The 15,532-nt window shown below is 54.9% G+C and overlaps 2 protein-coding genes across 11 annotated transcripts; one reads left to right on the top strand and one right to left on the bottom strand.

Moving 5' to 3' along the window:
- The first annotated feature begins 718 nt into the window (after positions 1–718).
- Positions 719–11,146, top strand: PHYHD1 (phytanoyl-CoA dioxygenase domain containing 1). 7 transcript variants are annotated; one of them, XM_028497684.2, is made up of 11 exons: positions 719–924; positions 2,540–2,698; positions 5,878–5,953; positions 6,030–6,077; positions 7,274–7,329; positions 7,415–7,477; positions 8,124–8,145; positions 9,476–9,604; positions 9,702–9,818; positions 10,503–10,629; positions 10,893–11,146. In XM_028497684.2, exons 1-11 carry the CDS (start codon positions 892–894, stop codon positions 11,026–11,028), a joined length of 966 nt encoding a protein of 321 aa, XP_028353485.1. In that variant the 5' UTR covers positions 719–891; the 3' UTR covers positions 11,029–11,146. The 7 variants fall into 7 exon arrangements, with proteins under 7 accessions (XP_028353485.1, XP_007103845.1, XP_028353481.1 ...); XM_007103783.2 differs by having other exon boundaries at positions 10,734–11,146; XM_028497680.2 differs by adding an exon at positions 6,825–7,021 and having other exon boundaries at positions 9,476–9,818.
- DOLK (dolichol kinase) lies at positions 6,929–15,466 on the bottom strand. Of its 4 annotated transcripts, none has more exons than XM_055089515.1 (3): positions 13,919–15,460; positions 11,325–11,476; positions 6,929–7,150 (listed from the first exon to the last, which is right to left on the bottom strand). In XM_055089515.1, the coding sequence occupies exons 1-2, from the start codon at positions 15,156–15,158 to the stop codon at positions 11,448–11,450; spliced, it is 1,269 nt and encodes a 422-aa protein (XP_054945490.1). In that variant the 5' UTR covers positions 15,159–15,460; the 3' UTR covers positions 6,929–7,150; positions 11,325–11,447. The 4 variants fall into 4 exon arrangements, with proteins under 4 accessions (XP_054945490.1, XP_028353480.1, XP_054945491.1 ...); XM_028497679.2 differs by having other exon boundaries at positions 6,929–7,112; XM_055089516.1 differs by lacking the exon at positions 6,929–7,150 and adding an exon at positions 8,348–9,153.
- Positions 15,467–15,532: the final 66 nt, after the last annotated feature.

The following is a 15,532-nucleotide window of genomic DNA, read 5'->3' as shown; positions in this document are numbered from 1 at the left end:
AAGGGTGGGTGTGCTGACCGCCGGCCCCCGCTGTGCCGGCCGGCCTCAGACACCAACATCTTGGGCCTGGGGGTGGGGAACAGGAACCATGGCTTCCCTCGCCCTCATTTTGAAGACCCAGGCCCCCGCTCTAGCCCCTTCCCCTTTCAAAGATCCCCCTTATCTTCTCTCTTCCTCTGAGCCGCAGACAGATGTGTAATCCTTTCAGGACCTAGAGAGTGCCAGGGGATCAGAGCTTGGGGGGCAGGGGCGGGGGCCCAGGCAATCCTCTGAAGCCCTCTTCCACCTTTGGAATGCAGAGCTCAGAGTCTGTCTGATGTGTCTGCCCCCAGACCCACCTTGCATCCCGTCCCACCCAGATGCAGCTGCTGGTGGCCTGGGCACTTCCTAACCCTGCCTCGACCCAGGGGCAGATATGGCTTGGAGGTTACAGTTAGTTGTGGCGCCTGGGCAGGGACTCGGGTGTCCTCCTGCCTGCCCAGACACTCCTAGGACACAATTTCTGGGCACCTTGGAAACAGCCAGCCGGGAGTGGTTTCTGGAAAGAAACTGGAAGGAGGCAGTTAAAGATCTTGCAGGAGATCAGAAATGGCTAATCCTGGATTAGCTGGGGGGGGATGGACCCAGGGTGTGGGGCAGAGACAAGGGGGGCCCCACCCAAGGACAGAAGTGAGAGGGGGTGGGGTGGGGTGGGTGTGTTGGGGGCTGGGAATGGGTTTTCTCTGGATGGGGGTGGGGAGGAGCTGAAGGCCAGGATTCGGTTTTCTCTGGGCAGGGAAGGGTTAAATCCTCCTGGGCCTCCCAGGCTCTGGCCACCCTCCCCTCCTGACCTTTCTCCTCTCCAGCCTCAGGAACAGCCGCAGAGCCACCCGTGCGCCCTGCCTCGTCCTCATGGCCTACCTGAGCCCCTCACAGCTGCAGAAGGTAGGGCCCTGCTGGGTGGGCACCACGAGGGTCAGGTAAATGTGGGGGGGGCCCCTCCGGACTTGGAGTAGTCCCGGGGAACTCGACCCACCCCCTTACGTTTTTCAGAAGAGGAAACTGAAGCCCAGAGTGGTCGGTTCACAGCCATGACCCCTAACTTCTGCACACACAGCCAGGGGCCATTCAGGCCAACGCACCGCGGCTGGCGTGGGAATGTTTGCGTGAAGAAACCAGAAGAAGACACTGGATCCTGTGAACTAGGGGCGGGGGCGGGGGTCTGGGAAGGGGCGGGCCCGGCGAGGGGCGGATCCACCCGTCCCACCCTACCCACAACCCACCTCTAGCGCGGGGCGGGTGGCCGGGCAGCCACCCGGCGGGCGCGTTCAGACCCGAAAAGGCTAACCCGTGGGAATCAGAGCGACGGAGACTTTTAAAAAACATGACCCTTGTTGTTTGTTCCTGATGGCAAGAGGAAAATACAAAAAAACACAGGAAAGTTCAAAAAAGAAAATTTAAACCCACCTATAGATTCCTATGCTGAGACAATATTTTGGCAAACAGCCCTTGAATCTCTAAAAGTTTCAGGGGACTTCCCTGGCGGTCGAGTGGTTAGGACTCCGCGCTTCCACTGCAGAGGTCACGGGTTCAATCCCTGCTTGGGGAACTTAGATTCCACAAGCTGCGCTGGGGGGCCAAATACATAAAAGGTCCGGGCTTCCCTGGTGGCGCAGTGGTTGCGCGTCCGCCTGCCGATGCAGGGGAACCGGGTTCGCGCCCCGGTCTGGGAGGATCCCACATGCCGCGGAGCGGCTGGGCCCGTGAGCCATGGCCGCTGAGCCTGCGCGTCCGGAGCCTGTGCTCCGCGACGGGAGAGGCCACAACAGAGGGAGGCCCGCGTACCACAAAATAAATAAATAAATAAATAAATAAAAGGTCCATCACAATATCACAAAAGCTGTCGCCGATTGCTTGCTTGCTATATGTTTCATAAAGGAGGCACTACTGTGCTCCCCATCTGTTAGCCTGCGAGTCAGAGAGGGGAAAGCACTTGCCCAGGTTCTCACAAATTAGGATACTAATTTGTAGTTGGCTTTTTTTTTTTTAACTCACAATATGTGTGGAACACATTCCCATGCCAATAAATATTTTTCTATCAGCTGTGTTGTATTTCAGGTAGATTAAACCATACTTTGTGTGATAAGTTCACCTGTGTGCTGGTTTGTTTGATATCTGTCTCCTTCCCTAGACTAAGTTCTGAGAGGCAAGCATCATGGCTGGCTTGCTCATGACTGAATCTCCAGCTCCTAAAACCATGTCTGGTGCACGGTAGATGCTCAGCCAATATTAGCTGAATAAATGAATGAGGTTGTATTCCCTGGAGGGTTAGGGCGGGGACACCTCCCCTTCCACTTCCCCTTCCTTCATGCAAGCAGCCAACACTGATTGCTCTTCACTGGGTGCTAGACACCATCGCCAGGGACGGGGGCAGAGCAGTGAACAGGATGCTTTGTCCTGCCTCCACACGGCTTATGGTTTGGGGAAGGGTCAAATCAGTCCTCATCAAGAGCGCTTGAAGACAGGGAGAAAGAAGCCTGAGTCTCCTTCCTGCCTGCAGTTTCAGGAGGATGGATTCCTGGTGCTGGAAGGATTCTGGTCTGCAGACGAGTGTGTGGCCATGCAACGGAGGATTGGCGAGATAGTGGCTGAGATGGATGTCCCTCTCCACTGTCGCACAGAATTTTCCACTCAGGAGGAGGAGCAGCTGAGAGCCCAGGTAGGTGCCTGGAGCAGGTGAGAATGAGATTTGGTCTTTGATGGGTGGCTCAGTCCCCAGCCAGAGCAGCAGCCTGGAAAGGTAGGACCCCAAGGCCCATGGGCTCATGCTGATAAGGAATCAGGCACCAAGCTTTCTGTGGGCCGGGCTCCAGGCTGAGTGTCTTATATGCATATTTCCTTCACTCCCTACTACGAATTTATGAGGTCAGCATTATTGCCCCCATTAGTCAGGTGGGGTAAATGAGGCTCAGCTCACTTGCCCCAAACTACACAATTAGTAACTGATAGGGTCAGAATTTGAACCCAGATCTACCTGATACCAAGTGCATGCTGTCACTGCTCTGCCGTACTTCCTTAGAAGTTTTCCTGCCACAAAGGACCTCTTTGTGGCCAGCAACCCAGCATGAGCCAAGTGATTCTGATGGGCCCACCCGGGTAAATCATCCCCCAATGAGACAAGGAACTCTGCTTGTTTCCCCCAGTGACCTACTAGGACTCAGTACAGCTTGAGATGGGTAAGTTGAGACCCAGGGGTTCTCCCACACAGTTCTCTTAACCCTTCATAGGCTGAATGTATGAGCTGCCTGCGGCTGGGCCCCCAAGCCAAAGCTGTAGTCCAGTCTCAGTAATGGGGCTCACCCTTACTCATGGCAAGGAGCGTCTGCCATCTGGTGGGCATAAAGGGAATTACAATGACTAGAAGGCTTGCAACCCAGAGAATGGGGACTTCAGAAAGAAAAAGGGTTACAGAATGACACTTTCCTCCAAACAGTCGGTTTCATTTGGCTGCACTGGTATTCAGTAAACCCTCAATATTCACTACTGATATTGTGAAGACTTTGAAATGGGTTTTTTAAATAATCAATTAATTAATTTTTGGCTGCGTTGGGTCTTCGTTGCCGCGCGCGGGCTTTCTCTAGTTGTGGCAAGCGGGGGCTACTCTTTGTTGAGGTGCACAGGCTTCTCATTGCGGTGGCTTCTCTTGTTGTGGAGCACGGGCTCTAGGCACGCGGGGTTCCGTAGTGTGGCTCGCGGGCTCTAGAGCGCAGGCTCAGTAGTTGTGGCGCACGGGCTTAGTTGCTCCGCGGCATGTGGGATCTTCCCGGACCAGGGCTCGAACCCGTGTCCCCTGCATTGGCAGGCAGATCCTTAACCACTGCACCACCAGGGAAGTCCCTGAAATGGGTATTAAAAGAAAAAAATATTGGTGGTGTCCTGTCTAGTAGTGCTCCGTTCCAGCTTACCAGCACCTTGCATTGTTTTTGAGTTATTATACAACTCTGTAAGTTATATAGAACTGATAATAACTCACATGATACTCGTCCATGGAAGTGGGTATGAACTGGGCCCGGCAGGATGCAATTATTGCCGTTGTGGCTAGATTCAGTTTTGCATTGATTTGTAAATTCATTTCAGCGTTTCTTTTTCTTTTTTTTTTTGCCATGGCTCACGGGCCTAGCCGCTCTGCGGCATGTGGGATCTTCCTGGACCGGGGCACGAACCCGTGTCCCCTGCATCGGCAGGCGGACTCTCAGCCACTATGCCACCAGGGAAGCCCCATTTCAGCGTTTCTTATTGCCTATATTTGTGTGTTTCTCGGAATTCTCCTTTCAACATGTTTCTGGTTCCCTTGTGAATTAATGAGTGAAGTAAAAATCCTTGACACGCGTGTAGCGTCACCGTCTTTATTATTATCAGTTATGCTTCCCAGACTTGTTTCCCTGCTAGTGCAGAGGAGTTAAGAATGTTGAAAAATAACTTTTAGTTTTCAGTGGGGAGGGCGTGGAAAGGGCCAGACAGGTCACTGAGTTGAGCCACGCAAGGCACTGTGACAGCAGATGTGCACGGTTGAGGGAGTGCTGGGGCTGTGCCATATGGGAACCCAGGTAGGGGCATCGGTGACACTCAAACTGTACTTATGTCGCCACGAAGGAAGATATATATGGTGATCATGGGTGGCTAGAGCCACAAGGAGAACATGGGGCGTCTCCCTGGAGCATCATTTTCTTCTTTTTTTAAAATTAAATATTTATTTATTTATGTGTTTGGCTGTGTCGGGTCTTAGTTATGGCACTCGAGCTCTAGAGCATGCGGGCTTAGTTGCCCTGCAGCATGGGGGATCTTAGTTCCCCAACCAGGGATCGAACCCGCGTCCCCTGCACTGGAAGGCGGATTCTCAACCGCTGGACCACCAGGGAAGTCCCTGGAGCATCATTTTCATATGCTTCTAAGAAATTTAAAACATGATATTAAAATGAACAAGAAAGGAGTTCCCTGCTGGCCTAGTGGTTAGGATTCAGCACTGTCATTGCTGTGGCCCAGGTTTGATCCCTGGTCGGGGAACTGAGATCCCAGAAGCCACAGGGTGTGGTCAAAAAAAAAAAAAAAAAAAAAAAGCAATAAAATTAACAAGAAGAGGTTATTAAGAAAAAAGAAAAAGATTAGTAATAGCTTATATTTATTGAGCATTTGGCCATGTCCTTGCTGTTTTCTATTTAGCAGCAGTAGTAATAATAATAATAATAAAGGCAGATATGCCACATGACACCACATTCCAAGGACTGTTCTTATATTCCTTATATATACTGACTCATAATCCCTACAACACCCTATGAGATAGGGGCCATTAATAGTCTCCATATTTTATGAGGAAACTAAGCCTGGAGAGGTTCAGTAATGTGGCTGTGATTACAGCCAGTTAGTGGCAGAGCTGGGATTTGAACCCAAGTATTCTAGCTGCAGGCTCTGTGTTCTCAACTTCTATAAGATTCAGCCTCTACCTGAACCTGAAGCCTCCAACAATCCAGGGAGGTCAGTTCTATTATTATTCCCCTTTTACAGATGAGGAAACTGAGGCTTTGAGAGGTAAAACAAGTGGCCCAAGGCTCCCTGGGAACCAGGCGTGTTTGATCTAGTACCTGTGTTTCATGCCATTATGGAGTATGAGTCGTGTGATTTATTTAGATGTTTCTAAGAAATTCCATGCTTGTAGCTTCCGGCTGTGCTTCCAGGTCCTTGGGGTTCCTGTTCACCGGCTGTGCCGCAGGGGACGAGTTTGAGAAGCACCAGAGGCGTCTGTAGCTCTGTGGGGTGGGAAGCATCTGAATCCTCTTCCCTCTCTGCCAGGCCCCCCGTTCATGATACTCTCTCAGCCCCTCTGGTGTCCCCTCTCCACAGGGCAGCACAGACTATTTCTTAAGCAGCGGCGACAAGATTCGGTTCTTCTTTGAGAAAGGCGTCTTTGATGAGAAAGGTTTGGAACTGGGGCCCTAGAGGTGGGGGTGGCTGGACTCCAGTCCTTCCAGCTTGACCTGTCCCTTGTGCCACAGGAAATTTCCTGGTCCCTCCGGAGAAATCCATCAACAAAATTGGCCATGGTAAGCAGGGGCTGGAGAGAAACTGAGGTCTGAAGAGTTTGGGGGCCGTCCCCCAAAGCACACGTTAAGGCAGTAGCCCAACAAATGGCATTTCTGGGTGCAGGGTCCTTCTTGGGCCCTGCTCTCCTGCATCTTATGATGCTAATCACATGACATTGCCACTGCAGCACTGGGAAGAGGGGTCCATTTGAGCCCACCCCCCATGCAGATGGGTGTGTGCAGGCTCCTCAACTCTCTACTGCCTGGCCTGGGGATGATTCAGGCCCCAGGCACGTGGGGATCCTGGGTCCCATTGCTCCCTGAAGGCTTCTTAAGGAACACCAAACATGTTGACAAGGTCCCTGTTCCAAGACCCCTAAACCAAGCTAGGAAACCCTCTTTTTTTTTTTTTTTTTTTTTTTTTTTTTCAGGATCATGCATTATAGTTATTTTGTAGGGAGTTCCCTGGAGGTCCAGTGGTTAAGACTCCGTGCTCTCACTGACGAGGGCCCGAGTTCGATCCCTGGTCAGGAAACTAAAATCCCACAAGGCGCGTGATGTGGCAAGAAAAAAACCCCCGAAAAACCCTTATAATTTATCTTGTAGACTGATTTTTAAACATGAAGTTATATCATGGTAGCTTTGTTTTTTTTTTTACAAATTGTGGTAAAATACATATGATAGAAAATTTACCATTGTAACCATTTTGAAGTATACGATTCAGTGGCATTAAATATGTTCAACCCTCACTTTTTGTAATAACAACAGTAGTAAATAATGAGAAGAGTGACTGTTCTGTGCCTGGTCCTGGGCTGTGCTTGCACACGCGTCAGCCCGTGGAGTCCTATGGCAGCCCAGGAGGCAGGGCTGATCCCACTGTACACAGGAGGAAACTGAGGCTTAAAGGAGAGAAATCGGTGCTCAGAGTCGGACAGAGCAAGCGGCAGTACCAAAATTGCTACCAGGTGACGGGTCCCTTGGAGTCCTTGGTCCTCTGAAGGGCGGCCAGTCAGGGCGAGAAGGTCAAGAATAAGGTCATAGGTCAGGTGAAGGCATCTGTGGGGCCCATTTCTCGGTTATAACCAAGCAGAAAGCTTAATGCACAGAAAATAGGTGAGAGTATCAAAGTGAGGCCTGACCCTGGGTGCCCAGGCCTGGGCGTGGGAGGGACGCATGGGGACTGGGGACTGGCTCTTCAGCCCACCTCTGCCCCGCAGCTCTGCATGCCCATGACCCCGTCTTCAGGTGTGTCACACACTCCCCCAAGGTGCAGGTGAGCAGAGGTGTCGGTGAGGGTGGGCCGGTGGGCCATATGTGAGTGGGGGCGGGCTGGCCATGTGACCTCTGCCCCCTTCCAGGCTTTGGCCAGAAGTCTGGGCCTCCAGATGCCTGTGGTGGTGCAGAGCATGTATATCTTTAAGGTGAGTTCCCCGTCCTCCCCAGGCCTCCGTTTACCCTCTGTAAAACGGGCACAGTGCTCATACCAAGCCCTTCCTTACAAGGGCCGCGAGCTGCCTCCCTGAGGAAGTATTATTAAGTTGGCGGGAGAACCTGAAAACCGGTCTCCTCTGGTTAGGGTGCCTGGCACTTAGTTGGGGCTCAGTTAGGGTGCCGTGGAAGGAAAGGGGATCCCGGGGCTGCCTCCTCCCTTTGTTGGCTATTGAAAAGCTCTGCTCCCAGCTTTCAAGGCCCAGCCCAGTGCCACCTCCTCCAAGAAGCCTTCCAACGCCCTTGGGAAGAGAGGACACATCTCTGATCCTGGAGCCCAGAGGCTTAATCGTTGGCCCGGGCCCCAGCCTCTCCCACCGCCCCGCACTTCTGCCTTGTGTTCTTGTTAGGCACGTGTGTGCTCAGACTGGGAGCTCCCTGCCAGGCAGGGTGGCTTTTCTCTTTGCAGCCCTCCTGGGCCTGGCACATAGTAGGTGCTTGATAGCTGGGTGCTGACGTGGAAGCCTTGCAGATAAACACCTGTGGCGGGGGGAAGAGCATCCTACTTGGAGGACTCAGGGCAGCCCCTGGCCCTCCCCGCTCTCCCTGGCCTCACCCGGCCCCTCCTCTCTCCTGCAGCAACCTCACTTGGGCGGCGAAGGTGAGCCAAGAGCAGGCTGGGGGGCCAGCGAAGGCCCCGGCGGGAGATCTGGGACTTTAGTGGTTGTCAGGTCTCCAGAGGGAGGGAAGGTGCCTGCCAAGACGTCCATAGACAAGAGCCTGGGCCAGCGGAGGAGAAGCCATCTTCTGCTGCTTCCTGAAAGAGTGGATGCCGGGGGTGGGGGGTGGGGGGTGGGGTGGGGGGGGTGGAGGGGGGTGTCCTGGAGCCCTTGACCTACTGGTTCCCAAACCTGGCAGCGACTCCTTGCTGCTTAAAAATACAGATTCCTGGGCCCCATCCCCTGAGATCTTGAGTCGGGAGGGTGGCAAGGGCCTGGGAATCTGTATTTTACCAACTTCCCTGAAGGACTGATTCAGCATAGAAACTGCTGATCTGATTATAAACCCCCTGGATGCACAGATACCCTTTCCAGCCTCCCTCATGGGTGATGATCCACTTCTCTCAAATACCTCCAGTGACAGAGGGCTCACCACCCCTACAGGCAGCTCTTCCTTTCCTGACACGAGCTCAAGGCATTCTCCTTGTGGGGCCCCCTCCTCCCCACCATCCAGCCTGAGGACAGTCTCCTGAAGGGATGACCGTCCTCTCCCTGAGCCTTCTCTGCTCAGTCCAGCACCCCCAGCTCCTTCAGCCATTACTCCTCCAAACGTTTTGGGGCCCCCACCATCAGGACACCTTCATCTGGACACTGTCTGGATTGTCAAAGTCTGACGTAAACTTTGGTGCTCAGAAAGCACACAGTTCTCCAGGAAGGGATGAGGCGAGACCGGCACCCTCTTGTTCGTACAGACTAAGGTCCTCTGTTCAGCGGTTCTCCATCCTGCCTGGGCCCCAGCACCACGCAGGGGATGTTTACAATGTGGACGCTGGGTCCGTTTCCTGCTTCACACCCAACTTCCAAGTCTTAGACCACTGGTGGCTTACAGTGGACCATCTGGTGGCTGGAGGTGCTCTCGCTGGTTAAGGACGGCGGCTTGAGTTACCTGGCTGGAATTAAACAATAGCAGCTGCTTTTCAGGCAGCGATTCCAGCGTCAGGCCCTGTACTAAGCACTTTTCATACACTGTCTCAGAATCCTCCAGCAACCTCGTGAGGTTAGGTTATCGTTGGGGCTGCTTTATGGTTTAGGAAATTGAAGCTTGAGAGGTGAAATCTCTTGCCCAGAGTCTCTGGGCCAGGAAGCAGTGAGACTCTAACTGCTCATGGGAAGGCTGGGCCTGGAGGGCCCTGGGAGGACCACAGAGTGAGTAGAAACGAGGCCAAGGTGAGGTGAGGCCAGGCTCCTCATGCCCAGGTGGGCCTGCTGCAGTCTCCCCTCACCAGGACGCCTCCTTCCTGTATACGGAGCCTCTGGGCCGGGTGCTGGGCGTGTGGATTGCTCTGGAAGACGCCACACTGGAGAATGGCTGCCTCTGGTTCATCCCTGGCTCCCACACAGGTGAGGCCACCTGCCTCTCCCTGCCCACTCGTCCCCACCCCCCACAGGGGAGGGACCCCGAATAAAGAGAGGCTAAAGTCCCCACCTTGGCCCGCAGGTGGAGTGTCGAGAAGGATGGTCCGGGCCCCTGCTGGCTCGGCGCCTGGCACCAGCTTCCTTGGGACCGAGCCAGCCCGGGATAACAGCCTCTTTGTGCCCACACCAGTGCGGAGAGGTAGGGGGTGTAAAGAGGGCGGGGAGGAGGGCCCGGAGGCCATGCCTGGGGGTCTGTGCTTGCTCTGACCACCGAGCTCACCTGAGGGCTGGGAAGTCACAGCATGAGGGAAGGTAGGGCTCGGGGGGCACTGGGAGGTCTGAAAGCTGTGTGGCTGACAGCAGGGTCCCCCAGATCAGGCTGGAATCCAGACCCTGCTACTTCCCGGCTGTCTCTGTGAGCAAATGACTGAAACTCTCTGAGCCTCAGTTTCCCCAAACATAAAGTAGGGAAGCCAGTGAGATGTCATATGTAAGATGGTGCACCACAGGTGCTCACAAATCCTGGCTGTCAGCACACCCTTCCTTGTAGAAAAGGGAAACTGAGCCCCAACCCTGCATTCCCGGCTGAGGCCCCAGCTGGCTGGCACGGGACAGAGAGCTTCTGTCTGGTTCTGCAAATGCCACGGAGGTGGATGCCCTTGCTGAGGCTTGCCAAGGGCGCGGGCCACAGCGGAAGGGACCTGACCCTAGGGGAACCCATGTCCAACAGCACAGCCTCCGGCGCTGGGGCAGACGCCAGGCCCCTGAGCGTCCAGGGATGGGACTGGGGATGAATAGCCCACGACACCGCTTGAGGGAGGGGGCGCCCCCCCACGTCCCTTCCCGCCTCGAGTGCACTCTTGAGCCGCTGTGTCCTTGCCAGGGGCCCTCGTCCTAATCCATGGAGAAGTGGTGCACAAAAGTGAGCAGAATTTCTCCGACTGCTCACGCCAGGCCTATACTTTCCACCTCATGGAGGCTGCTGGCACCGTCTGGAGCCCAGATAACTGGTAGGTGGCAGGGTGTGTGGGGACCCCAGACAGCTCCCGAAGAGGTCCTGGAGGCTGGGCGCAGTGCCGCTAGCACCTCGAGGTCCTCTCCCCATCCTCTGCAGGCTCCAGCCGACAGCCGAGCTGCCCTTTCCCCCACTGTACACCTAAAGGCCCTCTGAGGGCAGGGACGCCACCCCCTCTAGGGAGAAGCTGTGGGCCACCAACGCCAGCGCCTCCCCCCACCACCCAGCTGCAATGGGGAATTCGCATCTCTCCTCCAGGGCTTGCCTTCTGCAGGTGTCTGTGCAGACAGGCAGGCAGGAGCAGGAGGCTGGGCTGGCTGCCTTCCCCGAGATCTGTCTCCGTCTGTCCCTACCCCAACACAACCTCCCCCTAGAGGCAGTCTCACGGCCATGAAAGGGTTCTGGCTGCTTCTCTGCCGGCTTCTCGGCTTCTCACTCATTGTCTCCCCTCTCACGTGGAACTCTTGGTCATTACAGTGGGAGACACTGAATAAAAAAGACTTCCAAATGCAGCATCTTGATCCTTCTTTCCCAAGCAGCCTTCCTCTCAAGATGAGAACCCTGCTGAAAAACATCCCAGGTAGCCCAGCCCTGCCTGGTGAGGTATGCACGATGTTAATAACAGTAAGTGACATTTAGTGGGCATTCGCGGTGCCAAGAGCCTTCTGTGCTTTATCACTGGATCCTTACCCCTTTCAGGTAGGTGCCGTTTACAGATGAAGGAGCTGACACATGGGAAGGTTAAGTGACCTGCCCAAGTCCCACAGCTGTTCAGGTGTTTGGCGAGGTCAGCCGGATCCAGAGCCGATGCTTCTAACCTCTATGCTCCCAGTTCTCCTTTCCTGGGGAGGGAAAAGACCAGAGCCTGGAATCCAGTCTGAGATTCTGGTCCTGGCTCTGTGACCAACTCGATTTCCGGCCTCAGGCCAGGCCCTTCTCTCAGGGCCCATTTGGCCACCTGCACCATCAAGGGGCCAGACGAGGGCCTCCACAGGTCCCTCCTGTTTGGCCGTGCTTGGCAGGCACCCAGAGCTGCAGGAACAACTACCAAATCTGAAACCTGCCTGGCGGGGCTCTGCTCAGAGGTTGCAAACTGGGGGCCACCGGCCGATTTCACAATGCAGAATTGTTTTGTCTGGGCCTCGGCATTTTAAAACAAACAAACAAAAAACCCACAACATTTTTAAAATTGGGAGATTTCACATAACAATTCAGGTTTCTAAGCTTCTTTGAATGAGCAGGTCAGCAGCCCGGGGCCTGTGGTCTAGCCTACGTGACCACTGGCTGGAGCTGCCTTCTTACAGGCACGTGTGCTCTCCGCTTCCCTTCCCTGTCCGCCTTCATTGCACTACCTGCCTGGCCTCAGCAGCCTTATGATTTTATGACCTTGATTTCCAGCCTCCACTCTGTATGGGAACAAAACACCCAGGGAGTCAGTGGGGCAAAGCCAGCACTCATATACGCTACACCCTAACACGGTGTTGCCTCCTTCAGCGAGCAGTCGCGGGGAGCCTGAGCCAAGGGAAGGGTTTGTTAAGACTCCTTTGAGCCCAAAACGAATGTCTTAATACTCTCCTCTGAGGGAAAGGGCTTGGCAGTGATGCTCAGCCAGAAGCAAGCTCCCAGAGCTCGGCTCCTGGCTTCTGGCCTTGGTGGGCCCAAGTTCTCACCTCTTCCTGCCTAGGCCCCTCCGTGTCAGGCTGGTGGGAAGTGGGGAGAACCTGGTCCAGCCTTGAGAAACCTGCTGTGCTATCTTCTCACTGATGGGAAATGTTCATCCATTCAGCGAAGGTCTGCCAAGTTCCTGCCATGTGCCAGGCTGTGCTGGCACTGGCGGATGCGGTGGGGAACCAGGGAGAGCTGGACTCTGCCCTCACGGAGAGCAAGGCTGGAGCATGCACTGCCCCCTCCCCCCGCCCCGGAAGAGCGATTCTGAACTCTCAGTAAACTTCACCAGACCTTGCCTCCAATTTCTCGCCAAGAGAAGAGACCAACGTGGACGTGACTGGAGGGTGAGAGGTCTCAGGAGGGACCCCTTGACAAGGACCCTGTGCTGTCCAGCCTGTCCTTCATCAGCACCACTCAGCCAGGCAGCAGAGGCCTTGAGGCAGGGTGGGGTTGGCTGAAACAGGTAGTCAGCCCAGGACGGATCCTCTTCCTCCAGCCCTTCCAGGGATGCAACAAACAGACCCCATCTCTCCCCTTCAGCTCTTCCTAGCCCAAATGGGAGAAACCACATGCACTTGGCTATTTTCCTCTTGTATTCTCCGAATGAAGCCAGGGGAGTAGGGTCACTCTGGTCTCCAAGTACAACCCATATAACCCTTTGGTTTGCCTGGCTTTTTGCTGAGATGAGGACTGGCCTTGGGTAACAATGACACTTTCCCTCACTTATGTGACACTTTCGCACTTAAGTGCGGGCTCTGGGCTGGTCACCTCACACACATCACTTCGCCAGAACCTCACGACACCCCGTGAGGTGCAGGCTCTTATTATTCCCATCTTGCAGACATGAGAATTGAGTGATTAAGCAACTCACGCAGTTAAGAAGTGGTTCAGCCAAGGATTCTGACCAGATGACTCTGACACCAGAACCTGAAGTGTTAACCACTCTGCCCTACGGCCTCCAGTGTCCACTCCGGCCCCCCCGAGGACTGCAAGGTGAGGGGGGCCCTATGGCCCACTCAAGCTCTTTGAGCTGTTGCAGTATCCTTTTAGCCTTTTTGCTTTTTAAAATATCAGCAAAACTAAAACCGGGAGTGCTTTGATTTTTATTTTAAATCTGATTCAACTGAAAAATTAAATCTGCTTCTCCCCTCCTGGCTCTTCAAGCCCAAGTGGCTGGCTGCTGTGGGGACCATTTGTCTTCCCCGTGTCCCTGTTTCCTTCATCGCTGCTGCACAGCAGCTAGGCCATCAGCAATATCAGGAGGTAGAGAGGCAAAAGGAGATTGTCTATCTGCGTAGTGTATGCTTCTAGGAGGGACACGGTGCTGATGGACCCCAAAATCCAAGCATAACTGTAGTTTAAGTCCACTCCACTGTCGAAGATTAAGATCAGAGCTACAGAAATGATCTGGGCAAATATAGATGTCATGGTCCCCTCAAAAGTCTTTTTAGTTCCAGGCCAGCGAATCTCCCCCATAGTGCTGCCGAATATGGAGGCCACAGTGTCGCCCACACCGACGGCCAGGACTCCTGCATAGGGGACTAGGGCCCTGGCTCCCCCTAGGCTACCCTTCTGGGTGCAGGGTCTGGGGACTAACCAAATGGGAAGAGACATGCCTAGGAGCAGGTAGATGTGGGTCAGGATGAGCGGTCCACTGTCTCGTTCATCTAGGAAGAGGGACAGGAGGCTTCGCAGAGTGTGGCCCAGGGGCTTGATGCGGAAGTAGCGCACATACTCTAGGAAGATGAAGACCGCCAGACATATGGTGGCAGCCACGTAGAGCAGTGGCCGGTCCAAGATGATACCTGGGATGTAGGTGGCTACCACAATGAAGTGGAAATACTTCCGAGCAATGGTGGGGGCCTGGTGCTTCTTGGACTCGGAAGATGACCGCTTGGCATTCTGGTATAGCACCACCAGGCAGGCTAAGGTGGCCAGCAGAGACCAGTAGGCTAGGAGGTAGACTCGGGTCTCTGTCTGGAAGAGGAATTGAAAAAGCCACAGCAGGGGGTTCCTGCGGATGAGCCGGTGCAGCCAGGGCAGGACCACGCCAAGGCCCAGTACACAGGTCATGAGGTGGAAGAAGATGGAAGAGGCCCAGGTGCCTGAGTCCATGAAAACAAAGAGGGTGCTGAAGAAGATGCCCATGAGCACCATCCCTACCACCACTACCAGCAGGAAGAAGTCCAAGGGGTCCCCCTGGCTTTCCACCACAGTCAGAGAGCGCTTGATGAGCTGGTTGAGCATGAAGCTGAGGCCACCCAATACCAGCAGAGCCTCTCCAGGGGTGAAGCAGCGGGGCAGCAGATACAGCAGGATCATGTTGAGGTAGACGAAGATCAGCAGGACCTCCAGGACCTCGATCACCTCGCCTACACTCAGCGAGTGCTTCATGATATACATGATGACACCTCCAGCCAAGCCCGAGATGACACAGGTGTTGGTGGGCACTGGGCGAGTGATGCCCAGTGCCAGTACTGATGAGAAGAGGGCCACTGCCATGCCAGTGGCCGCCACCACAATTCCAAACCGCTCGAAGTATGGGTTCCCCGCAGCCTGGCAGCGCTCCTTCATAACCAGCCCGAGCAAAGGCATGACCACCGAGGCGGGCAGCAGGCCACTGTTTGCGGACATTCGAAACTGGAAGACAGCGCTTGCCTGCTGTAGCAGCCGGTCCCACTTGTATTGGACGTAGAAGGCCTGCACCGCGAGGGCCACGGCGCACCACGAGTATCGATCCCACACGGCTGCGTGGATGCTCAGCACCACTACGAACACCACTGCCGCCTCTGCCAGCACCGAACCGCTCAGCGGAGCCCCAGGCCCAGGGGCCGGGGAAGCGCACTCTCGGGTCATGTCTTTAGACCTGAGACTCCGGGGGAACTGGGGTGACTAGGAACGCCCTGGACTCTGGGCCCTTTAATCCCCGCCAGGCAGAGAGCGGTAGCTTCACCCAGCCAGCACCTTCTCTCTCCGTTCTCCAGCTGCAAGAAGGGAAGCTCCACTGTAGGCCACTCTCTGACGCCTGGGAGCTGGCGTCGGGCTACCCTCCACCGCCTCACACCTATGGCGTAGACGTCGCCCCTCGGCCGCCTCCCTCACGGCCTCGGCCGCCCTCGCCCGGAGTTCCTCACCTCTCTGGGAATCGCCATGTTGGCCCCGCCCCGCCGTCACGTGACGAAAAGCCCCGTCCACGCCCTGGAGGCGAGTGATCACGTGGGCGTGGCGTC

Source organism: Physeter macrocephalus, chromosome 13 (assembly GCF_002837175.3).
Source record: "Physeter macrocephalus isolate SW-GA chromosome 13, ASM283717v5, whole genome shotgun sequence".
NCBI classification, from domain to species: domain Eukaryota; kingdom Metazoa; phylum Chordata; class Mammalia; order Artiodactyla; family Physeteridae; genus Physeter; species Physeter macrocephalus.
This window is presented reverse-complemented; position numbering and strand designations above follow the sequence as displayed.

Coding starts and splice junctions, on each gene's coding strand:
- PHYHD1 (XM_028497680.2), top strand. CDS start 892: ATGGCCTACCTGAGCCCCTCACAGCTGCAGAAG. Junction 7,330..7,414: donor CACACTCCCCCAAGGTGCAG/GTGAGCAGAGGT, acceptor GCCCCCTTCCAG/GCTTTGGCCAGAAGTCTGGG. Junction 9,819..10,502: donor GCCCACACCAGTGCGGAGAG/GTAGGGGGTGTA, acceptor TGTCCTTGCCAG/GGGCCCTCGTCCTAATCCAT.
- DOLK (XM_028497678.2), bottom strand. CDS start 15,158: ATGACCCGAGAGTGCGCTTCCCCGGCCCCTGGGCCTGGGGCTCCGCTG.